At 48.6% G+C, this 11,634-nt stretch overlaps 1 protein-coding gene across 1 annotated transcript; it reads left to right on the forward strand.

The window, feature by feature from the left end:
* Positions 1–742: 742 nt before the first annotated feature.
* LOC117903256 (early endosome antigen 1-like) lies at positions 743–3,217 on the forward strand. Its single transcript, XM_034815158.1, has 8 exons — positions 743–922; positions 994–1,037; positions 1,092–1,682; positions 1,759–2,147; positions 2,199–2,459; positions 2,514–2,769; positions 2,824–2,984; positions 3,045–3,217. Exons 1-8 carry the CDS (start codon positions 895–897, stop codon positions 3,157–3,159), a joined length of 1,845 nt encoding a protein of 614 aa, XP_034671049.1. The 5' UTR covers positions 743–894; the 3' UTR covers positions 3,160–3,217.
* The last annotated feature ends 8,417 nt before the right edge of the window (positions 3,218–11,634 follow it).

The following is an 11,634-nucleotide window of genomic DNA, read 5'->3' on the forward strand; positions in this document are numbered from 1 at the left end:
TGGCCGGTCATCCGCTGTCCGATGTGATCTTGGAACGCGGACTGAATCACTCGAAGGGTTTCAGGCAACTCATTCACATACTGGAGCCCTTCCAGCGGCAGTCGCCGGTGGAGCGTAAGCTGCTGGCCCTGCTCCGCCTATACGATAACAACGCGGACATGCAGGCATAACGGAATCACTCTGCTGCGTTCGATCACAAGTCTGAGTGCACACCCCCTCCCCCGCCAAGCACTCCACGATATTCTTGCGTTCTTTTGTATTCCTTTTAGGCGGAACAAAGAGGAGAAACACACATATGAAACTTTTGCTGAGGAACGTAACACCAAGCACATGAACTTCGTATGTACTTTGATCTTTTTATGCTCTGCAAAAGCTCTGCTCAATATTCATTTGCTCAATTGCGGTTCATCTTACTTCCCACATCCCTCTCTCAGCAACAACAACACAATGCGATGCGTGTGAGCTTAGGCGACGCTTGCAGTCTGAGAGAGATGGAGATGGAGAGAGATAGAATCGCAAAGTTCTACCTGCGCTCACAGCAAGTGCGGACATGCAGGCATAACGGAATCACTCTGCTGCGTTCGATCACAAGTCTGAGTGCACACCCCCTCCCCCGCCAAGCACTCCACGATATTCTTGCGTTCTTTTGTATTCCTTTTAGGCGGAACACAGAGGAGAAACACACAGAGAAAACTTTTGCTGAGGAACGTAACACCAAGCACATGAACTTCGTATGTACTTAGTAGGCAGAGCATCTGTCGGAGCACATAACTGATCAGTATATGGAAAACTATTTATGTTTTGTTCCAAATTCCTACTTGTTAATTATTCATTTTGTTGTGCGTTTTGTTTTGGTCTTTTTTCGCTTAAAGCATTTGTGGCAGTGGCAGAATAATGTCTACCAATAAGCGTTATGTCCGACGTAAGTTTCCCCGTTTCTTCCTGTGGGCACCTACTAATTGACATTCCTTTGGCATCCCCGATCTTGAACAGCAACCAAGGCCAGTAATCTGCGTGCACTGGCAAACAACTCGAGGGTGAGTTCATCTTTCGATCCCTTCGATTCCAGTTTAAGTACGAATATTATGCAGGCGGCCTCGAATGAATTGGAGACACGCTCCCAGTCGCAGTCGCCCAGCCGTTACAGTGTGTCGCGCAGCATTTACACGGCCCGCAGCGTTTACTCCATGCCCACAGAGGGCAGGTTCTCGGCGTCGTATTTTGTGTCCCTTCACGAGCGCCCAACGAAGCCGGAAAGGCAAGTGTCCAAGTCGCGCACGAATAGCCCCGCAGAAAGGTCTCGTGCCTTGCCCAAAGCCGAACTGCGCAGCGTCGGCACGCAGTACCAGGAGCTGCAGAGACTTCAATTCGAAGTTGTTGAATCATTGGAACCCGCCGAGTCCAAGCTTGTGACTGATGACGAGACGAAGAGCGACTCGAGTTGTTTGCCCCAACATTTGCGTGAGTTGTGCCCCACATGGCTCTGTGATCCTCTGACTTTTTGTTTTTTTTTTGCGACAGCGAACGAGTCTGTGCAGGATCTGAAGGATCGTTGCCAGGCAGCCGTTGATTCGGGTTTCATGATGCTCTACGATCACCTGGAGCCCATCCAGCTGGCCAAGGATGAGTTCGAGGCGTGCCATCGGAAGGAGCAGCTGAAAGTGAAGCTGAAGGAGCTGCTGGTAGGACTTCACCAGCTGCTGGGAGGACTTCACCAGCTGCTGGGACTCATCATTTATTTGCCACTCTCTCCCACAGAGCCGCAATATGGAGAGAATTGTAGAGAATATCGATGAGGTGTGTGGGACAGCAGGAGCTGGCGAGCAGCAGGCTTCGCCCAATAGCCATCTGTACCGTGACATTGGCAGGCTGCGGCGGCTGAAGCAGCACATGGAGGGGCGCTTCCTGCAGCTCAACAAGAATCACATTGAGCAGATGAACAGGCTGAGGGCGGATCTCGAGGGGAAGCTGCTGGCTGGCGAGAGACACTGGCAGCAGACCCTGGGCGAGCTGCAGGAGCGGCTGCGGCACAGCGAGAACCACAGTAAGGAAACCAAATGCCAGCTGGCCATGCAGAATGCTGCCCTGACGGCCAAAGACAGCGCCATCGAGTCGGCCAAGGCGGAAATGGACAAGCTCAGCTCTCGGTGAGTATTCGAATTAACTCTGCCATCTGACATAAGCTTATCCGGGAACAGCAACATGGAGCTGAGTCAACTGGTGAAGGGATCGGAGGCTGCGCTACTGAGGACACGGCAGGAACTAGAGCGCCTGGAGGGGCAGCTGAACGAGCTTAAGCAGCGTCACATCCTGCCGGTCGTCGAGGAGAAAGATCACATCATTAGCGACCTGAAGCTGAAGAATGAGGAACTGCTGCAGCTGAGAGACGTGCACCACGACCAAGAGCAAAATATTCTGCGGTTGAGTGCGAAGAACGATGAGCTGGATGCGAAGATCAGGTGAGGCTCCAGCTCCAACTGAGTTCCGAGTGTATGTCCATTCCGTATCCGCAGTGAGCTGCAAGCGAAGCTCAAAAGCACGAAAGCCCAGCTCAATGCCATTGAGCAAAAGGATGAGCAGCTGCACTGGGATCTGGAATCCGTAAGGAAGGAATTCAACTGCACTCAGGCGCTGGTGATCAAGTTGCGGGAGCAGGCGAGTCGCGACAGCGAGGCTACAGCCACATGCAGCCACGAGATCAACAAACTGAAGAAGACAATCGATCAGCTCTACTTGGAGTCCTCTGGCAAGGACTGGCAGATCAATCAGGTATAGAGTTCCATACGAAAGACTCAAACGATAATTCTCGAACTCTCGTTGCAGCTAAGACAGCAGCTGCTCGCGAAGGAGGAGCAAGTCGGCCATCTCTTTGAGAAACTGGATGGTCAGGTGTTGAAGCTCAGTCGCCTGGAGCAGTATGTAAAATTGAGCGCGGAAGAGAATGATCGCCTGAGGCAGCTACTGGACAGACAGAACGACACCATGTGGGTGCCCAACATCCTTCCTAGACTGATTCGCAATTTAAATTTCGAATATCATTTCAGCAAGAACCTGCGGGAGTTCATTGCCAACAACATTGGCACTTACCTCGAGCCACGGAATGGCCTGCAGCAGCAGCAGAATTTGAGCGGCCATCAGCCACAGCAGCGACATCAGTAGGCGACGTCCTCATCCAAGACAGAGACAGAGAAACACTGAAACCAGACAACCAAATCTCAATTAGAGAAATTTATTGTTACCATTTTTGCATGTTTCTATTTAGTCAATAGTCTAGAATAAATACGAATAAGCGATCGATAGAGAACATCAACAGCCTGCAAGCCACAGCCCACATTCGCAGATGCGTCACTGGGTCACGCCACGTAAAAAGTGTGCTTAAAATGGCACGTAAATATATGCACACACACACACATGCTCCTATGGCTGTGCACGTACATATAGCTGTTGACTGCAGTGGCAAAGCTGTAATGTGTAGAGAGAGAGAGAAAGCAGCGAAACTGAGATCGAATGCAGCAGCGTTAGTCCGTTATGCCTGATGGTGCGCACTTGCTGTGAGCGCAGGCATGGTAGAATTACTACTAGGTAACGTCGTCAGCTGAGTGCAGGCCGATAAGCTTATTCACCACGCTCTCTCAGCTCTCAGAGAGGAAAGCTATCTCTCTCTAGCAGATAGCAAACGTTTTACGTTCTGCACTCTTCGTTTTTATTGTTTCTGCTGACAGCAAAGAAAAGATGTTCGATAATAAATGAAACGAAATAGTTCAAAACAAATAATAAAATTTTAATAGGTATGTTATAATAAAAATGTAGATATTTTTTTTGACCAATTAGTCTTTGTTTCGTAATTAGGAAAATACTTCCATGCAAAGTTTTGGATCGGCATAGAAAACAATATTTTGCAGACATGTTCATTTCTAATAATAAAAAATAAAAAAATACACATCCAAAATAAAAAAGTACTTGCATGTACAGTACTTAATTTCATTGTCTTCCGCTTACGCCTTCATTCGTAAGCAATGAAGAAAAAGAAGAAGAAGACAATGAAAAAATTCGTGCGCTACACAACCTCTTTCGTCGACGTTTGGCAAACGACTGACAAGATTTACCGGCCTCGAATGAGAAGCACTGTGGTGAATCCGTTACCTAGTAGTAATTCTACCATGAGCGCAGGTAGAACTTTGCGATCTTCTTTCTCTCTCCATCCACCACAGCCCAAAGCGCTGACTGCAAGCGTCGCCTAAGCTCACACGCATCGCTTTGTGTTGTTGTTGCAGAGTGAGGTGTGTGGGAAGTGGGAATGAGATGCGCAAAGAAGAAAAGCTTTGCGTTTGCTTCATTTGTTTTTGTTTTAGTCGAAAGTGCCTTTTGAAATTTTGGAGGCCATTGCTTTATGTTTCATAATCTGTGACTTGTACATATGTATGTGCTGAATATATGTTTGTACGAGTATATGGCATAAAAGCGAAAGAGATATAATCATGGGTTCGGCTCTGTCGCGGCGACTTTCGAGCGCTGACAAGGCCGAGATCCAGGCGGAGTCGGGATTCTCGATGCGTCGGCTCGACTACCTGTTCGACATGTATGAATCACTGAGGAAGACAAACGGAGTTTTGCACAGCAAGGATCTGCTGCACTGTCCAACGCTGGCCGGTCATCCGCTGTCCGATGTGATCTTGGAACGCGGACTGAATCACTCGAAGGGTTTCAGGCAACTCATTCACATACTGGAGCCCTTCCAGCGGCAGTCGCCGGTGGAGCGTAAGCTGCTGGCCCTGCTCCGCCTATACGATAACAACGCGGACGACAAGCTCACGTCGGACGAGTGCTTCGAGCTGCTGCTGCGATTGCCGTGCACGCGGCAACAGTTCCACGCCATGCGGCGAAAGCTCAATCAGCTGCTGCTGGAGAAGGCAAAGGAGTGCGCCAGGCAGTTGGTCCGGCAGCAGGAGGAACAGAAGAGGGTACAGAAGTCACCGAAGAAGTCACCGAAGAAGTCACCGAAGAAGTCACCAAAGAAGTCACCGAAAAAGTCACCGAGCAAGTTCGATGTGGAGGAGAATAAGGATCTAATATCTACTTGGGATCAAATCCACTTCGAGGACCTACTCCATATCACAGCGGGCATGGACCTGCAGGACTCGCTCTCGCTGCGTTTCCCCAAAGCCAGCGACTACCCAACACTCAGCCCTCCACACTCAACCCACCAGCAGTTGGAGTGAATTGCATATCCTTTCGCCGCTCTCATAACATCACGTTGCAAAAGTTTTCACATAAACGCAAAAGTTAAGTCATTCCTGAAAATTGTTTCTTGAATTTACTCGCGCCTTGAGCCAGGACCAAGCGTGAATAGGGGTGGAGGCGGGAAAGGGGAAGGGTGGAGCCAAGTACCATGCGGGGCACGGAAAAACATGAGCACTTTTCTTCAATGGCACTTGAGTACTCGTTCTCGTCCTCATCCTCGTACTTGTACTTGTACTTGTACTCCTCCCCATGCCCATTCGCATGCCAGTCCTCGTGCCAGTCCGACTTCTGTGTGTGTGCCTCCAGCTTCAGCTCCTTCACTTCCCTGCGAGAGTATTTACTTAGTTTTCCACGAGCAAGTTCTGGTTTCGGTCTCGACATCCGACAGATTGCTCATTTGCTTCACTTGAGGGTCACCGGTTACGGCACGTCTCGCTCCACCAAGGGTCGGCACCTCAATTAACCATTTGCCATGTCATTCATCATAAATATTGAGGGGGAGTTTGGCACAGCACTGCCTCTGGGTGGTGGAGTTATCCCCTGAAAGTTACATACTCGCTACTCGCTACTCGTTACTCGTTACTCGTTACTCGATTATTTTCAAGCTCTGATCTGATCTAATCTTTCGCCATTTAGCCACACATTCACATGGATAATCATTGTCTCTGCTCCCACTTCTTCCCTCTGGGTGGACAAAAATCCCACTGGGGACTTTGCGGAGACCCCCGCGGACCACGACTATTGCCCAGTTCTACACTCTGTCCGTTTCACTTTGCTGGTTTTTGCGACTGATTGCATTTTTATCCCTTTTATACACAAAAGCCATGAAATATGCACACTAACTCATGCGTATTTTATAATAATAAAAGCGCACAGTCCTCGTAAAGTGCCAAGAGATAGTTGGTGGGTGGAAATCGGGTTGGATTTTTTGCACCCAGCTTACCGAACCCAAGCCCCAATGCAAAGACAAAAGATGCAACACAGTGGAGCTGAGTGGGCGGACAGACAGGCAGGCAGGCAGGCAGGCAGATGGTACAGACACTGGGAACCCTGACAGGTGGCACTCTGCCCTGGCTCCTGCTACCGAAGTAAATCTCTTCACACGTGCCCAGGTGGGCAACTTGTTAATGCTGCAGCTTCATCCATGGCTATGGCTTCATCCAGCTGACATATGGCAAATCGGATATGCCACCATCAGCGGCACATCCGTGGAGGATGTGGCATGTGTAACAAGGTTAGCTTAGCGGCTTACTCGGTCAAGACACCGACACTCGACTCGACTCCAGTCGACTCCACGCTGGTGTTTGTGATTGGCATTGCGGTGGCGCTGGCATGTTGTACACCTTCTATTGGTGTAAATATTTAAGGGCCAGCCCCTGGCACCATCTTCGCTTAAAGTGCAGCCTAAGTCCTCGCGTGTGAGAGAGAGAGGATCAAGCTGTTAGTTGGCTGCACTACCAAAAGCTCAGGGGTGGAGCGGAGAAGGGATCGCAAATATTTGCTGCTAAATAAAGGATCTACGCATTGAACTACTCAGCCTTCTGCCACATCTGGGTGCACCCCTTCGCATGTCGACGCCACTGTGCTGCTTGTGCTGAGAAATTTACATGCCAAGCAGCTGCCGCTGCAAGTGGAGAGCTTGTCAGAGAGCGAGAGAGAGAGAGAGCGAGCGAGAGAGCGAGAGGCGGGCGTTGATTGCCTCGCTGATCAATTGAGGCATCGCCAATCAACCTTTGGATACTCGACGCAGATTTGGGCCGGGCCGATAGGCGTTATTCAATCGTATTTCCCCCCCTTACAATTTGCCATATTTTGTGTCACGCTTTGTCTTCGTTGCAGTTTTTATGCCACGCGAATGGGATTGCCGCTGCTGGGAGGTTTAGCCATCAGGAAAACGGGCAATGGTGCTGCATGTGCAAGCTGCTTCTTCCTGCTGCTTTTTTTGAGATGCTCCTTCAGCTGCTTAAACGTGTTTCAAATACGCGATTTTGCACCCACCCAAATTTGCATCGTCGCAGAGTGGCAGCCAGAGCGACAGTGGGGCGTGCATCGAAGAGGAAGCTGCCGCTGCCGCTGCTGCAGCTGCAGCTGGTTTGGAATACGAATGTAAAGAATATTCGCGCTTCATTTTATTAGACATCATATAAACATGTTATACCACCAGCTATCGGGCACTCCCTTTACGAGTACGAGTACATCCGCTACTGGTGCCGCATCCTGCGTATCCCTACAGCAGTCCAGTCCATCCTGCTGGAGAGGGCGAACATGTCGCCATGCCGTGCCGTGCCGTTCATTTGGCTCATCCTTATCCTTGTGCCTGCCTCAAGCATATTTATTATCATGTCGAAGTGTTATCCACGAACAGAGCAGGACAAGGACCCGGACCTGGACCTGAACCTGAACCTGTGGAGGGTGGATGGTGGATTGTGGGGGGGTGGCTGGAGGACTGCTTGTTGCAACTGTTGTTACTCTTCATGTTAACATGTGTTCGAATCGTTAAGGCGAGAACTTTGTGCAAAATTATTTGCTACAAAACACTCGACGCTCGACGTGTTTGCGCCTGGCTGACTGCTAACCCTCTGCTACCCCCAGCTACACATGTACATATACATATCTATAGCTGTGAGAGCCAGGGACTGGGACTGGGACTCGGACTGGGACAACACAAACAACAGCTCATTGAGTTTTAGAAAAGTTGTTAACATGAACATTTGATGTCACAACACTGCCTCCTCCTGCTCATGTGTGTGTGCGAGTGTGTGTATGGTCAGCATCCTTGAAAAGTCGCAGCACTCGTGGCACAGCCAGGCAGACTCTTCGCAGACCAAAGTCCAGAGTCCGAGCCAGGCGTATCCATTATTGCGCCAAGAGCACCTAAAATCCTCAACCAAAAAACCCGTTACCAAAGTTCGCTTCCCTCTGCCCCGCTGCACGCTTGAGCTGCAAAAAAAGAAAAACAAAAAGTGGACACAGAAAAAATGACAACAACGACAGGGAAAGCGCAAAAACTTTTACACTTAACAGACAAAATTGTCTACAAATTTAGTTAATTTATGTTATTTATTTAGTTAGTTATAGCTTTGCGTTTGTTGTTGTTGTTGTCGTTGTTGTTGTTGTTGGCACAGGCGTGGCGGAAGGGCGATTCGTGTGATCCACTAAGCCAAAAGGCTTTTGTGCGCTTCATGTTTAAGCCATAAATTGTGTTTATATTTTGCACAGCCAATAAATACCAGCTGAAGCTGCACATGAGATGTGTATGAATATTTTAGATTTGTTTCAATTATGTTCGTTGGCCTGCTGTTAAATGTGCACTCAATATTGTTGGGTGAGTTAGCTCTAAGTTAAATTCTTTAATTTGTATGCCGACATAGACGACTTACAGATCTATAAATTAAGAATGATGGATGTATCGAGGGATGAATAAAATACAAAAACAAATAAAAAACGTTGTTTACATAAATCTTCCAGCTTATCGCCTTCACTCGGTCTCTCGCTCTCTCGGGCTTACAGCTCTCGCTCATCGTTAAAGCTCGCGCCCGGTCTCGGGCTTCGCTCATGGTTAACGATCGCGCCCGCTCTCTCTCTCTCAGACGTACAGCTCTCCGGTCTCGGGCTCATCGTTGAGCAGCAGCAGCAGCAGCAGCAGCAGCAGCAGCAGCAGCAGCAGCAGCAGCAGCAGCAGCAGCAGCAGCAGCAGCAGCAGCAGCAGCAGCAGCAGCAGCAGCAGCAGCAGCAGCAGCAGCAGCAGCAGCAGCAGCAGCAGCAGCAGCAGCAGCAGCAGCAGCAGCAGCAGCAGCAGCAGCAGCAGCAACAGCTTATCTCCTTTCACCCGTTGAGCAGCAGCAGAAGCAGCTGCAGATGCAGAAGCTTTTCTCCTTTCCCCCCAGTCTCGACCCTGAGTCTCACACACACAAGCTTTTTTATTTCCCCTTTTTTCATGTGATAACGCGCGGGGGGTGATTGAAAAATTATTAACCCAATGGGACGATTGACAAATTATTAACCATATTATATATGTACATATGTACATAGTACCTTATAGCATGCGGAGGTGACTGAAAAACTGCTTTTTTCGCGCGATACACTACCTACTATCGTATATTTATGAATTTTATTGCTTTGAATTAAAGCCATTTATTTCTAAACTTGCACTCAGCATTATTTCATGTTCTGTCGTATTAGTCGTGTTTCCTTTAAATCCTTTCACCATACACACGTGACCCATAAATCCTATCGTACACTTTCAATATGCAACGAGAAGGGACGTGTGAGACGCTTCTTACGCGTCACAACTTTTATACCCGGCACTCAGTACTACATCTGCACTTTAGCGGTTATTTGTCAAATTTTACATTTTTTCTTCATCTGTCATCTACATCAACAACACTACTCACGCCAACACGCTCCTTTAGCTCGCCACCCTCCCCTAGAAACACACACTGCAGAGTCGCGGCAGAGTCAGCGGCAGAGGCAGCGGCAGAGGCAGAGGCAGTGACGTGTCAGGGGCCAGGCCATAAACAGCGCGAAGCAGAGTGTGAATGCTGCGGGACGGGGTGGGTTTGGCTACTGCAAATTAATTTCTTCATTGTGGCTATAATAATGATCCAATCGTATCCCAATTTGGTGATCTGATAGATATGGTCATTCCCTACGGAATGGCGTTTTTAGTTTTCTGCTATCTTCAAAATTGTAGATTTGGGAGGTTTTCGCCCTTTGCGGCGGCGGAAGGGGGGGCGTGGCTCATTTTGAAATACACTTGTAACAGTGTGAGCATACAGAAGTATGGATGCAAAATTTGGTGGCTCTAGCTTTAATGGTGTCTGAGATCCAGGCGCTCAACAAGACGGACGGACAGACGGACAGACGGACAGACGGACAGACGGACAGACAGACAGACAGACATAGACTCGGCTATTGATGCTGATCAAGAATATATATACTTTATGGGGTCGGAAACGTTTCCTTCTGTGCGTTACATACAACCGTTATGTGCACAAATACAATATACCCTATTTACTCTTCGAGTACCGGGTATAAAAACTACATACATAAATACATATGTACATGTACATTTATGTATGTAAAATGTATGTATGTAATCCCACCTAACTGTTAGCCGCATCCTGACATCCCCTCTGGTTTCCGTGTGCCATCAGTTGGTTAAACTGCAGAGAGACCAAAAAAAAAAAAAGTAAATGCAGAGCAGACCTTCGTGGTCGACCAAAAAAAAACAAAGTGGAAAAAAACCAAACCGGAAATGCAACAAGGGACAGACGGATGGCCATAAGAAGCAGAAGAGCGCCAAAAGCGTTAAATCAACAAGCACGCGATGATAGAATGTGAGCGTGTGAGCGAGAGGGGGAGAGTGCGAGCGAGAGTGCGGTTTGGAGTGGAGCGGAATGTGGTGTGGTGGGGCTGATATGTTAGGGCTACATATGTGCTAGGGTCATAAATGGAATGTGTGAAGCGCTTATGGCGTTGAGACCAATTGTCTCGATTGAGACGCACAAGCAAAATATACGCACACACACAGATGCGCGCACACAAACACAGAGAGATCGACAGAGAGAAAAGCAGCGAAAGGCAAACAGAAGTCGCGCATTACACAGCACAACAAAGATGCGCGCTATGTGAGTGTGCGAGTGTGTGTGTGTGTGTGTGTGTGTAGGGGCAACGTCAACAGCGCTTGCTGCGTTGTTATTGCTGCTTCACTGAAGGTTGCTCTTCCCTTCGATATGCCCTCACAGCGGGTATACTGCGACGATCGACGATGAAACCTGCAACCAGAATTGGAATGTGTGAAGCGCCTTTAGCCTTTACCTATTTCTAGGGTATATAGCACTTCGGTGCATGCAGCTCTAGTTGGAAATTCATGTTGTTGCTGGACGCTTTATTGGTCTGGTCTGGTCTGAAAAAAGAAGAGGCCCAAACGCTAGACGGATGGCTCATAGGGGGATGGAGCCAGACAGACAAACGGGTGGACAGACAGTCAGACATTCAGACAGAGGCAGGGAACTGCCGACAAGCCAAAATGATTGCAGACAAATATTGGCGGAGAAATCCGCGTTTATTGTACACTTCAGGCGCACACACACACACACACACACACATATTTAGATCGCCGAAAGTGGGTGAAGGAGAGGAGGCGGAGAAGTCAACAGTAAAGTGCGCAACTTTAATGCAAACAACAAAAATGAGTAAACAAAAAATACAACAAGAGAGAGAGATTGCAACAAATGCGATATGGGTTGGGTGGTAGGCAGAGAGAGGGAGAGAGAGAGAGTGGTGTGAGCTGAGAACGTTTGAACAGAAGGAGAGGGCATAGGGAATGGCGGATGGCAGAGTGGCAGGCAAAAATCATCGAAAGCGCAAAGCCACCGCAAAAATCAAAGA

The sequence above is a fragment of the Drosophila subobscura genome, chromosome A (assembly GCF_008121235.1).
Source record: "Drosophila subobscura isolate 14011-0131.10 chromosome A, UCBerk_Dsub_1.0, whole genome shotgun sequence".
Classification (NCBI taxonomy): domain Eukaryota; kingdom Metazoa; phylum Arthropoda; class Insecta; order Diptera; family Drosophilidae; genus Drosophila; species Drosophila subobscura.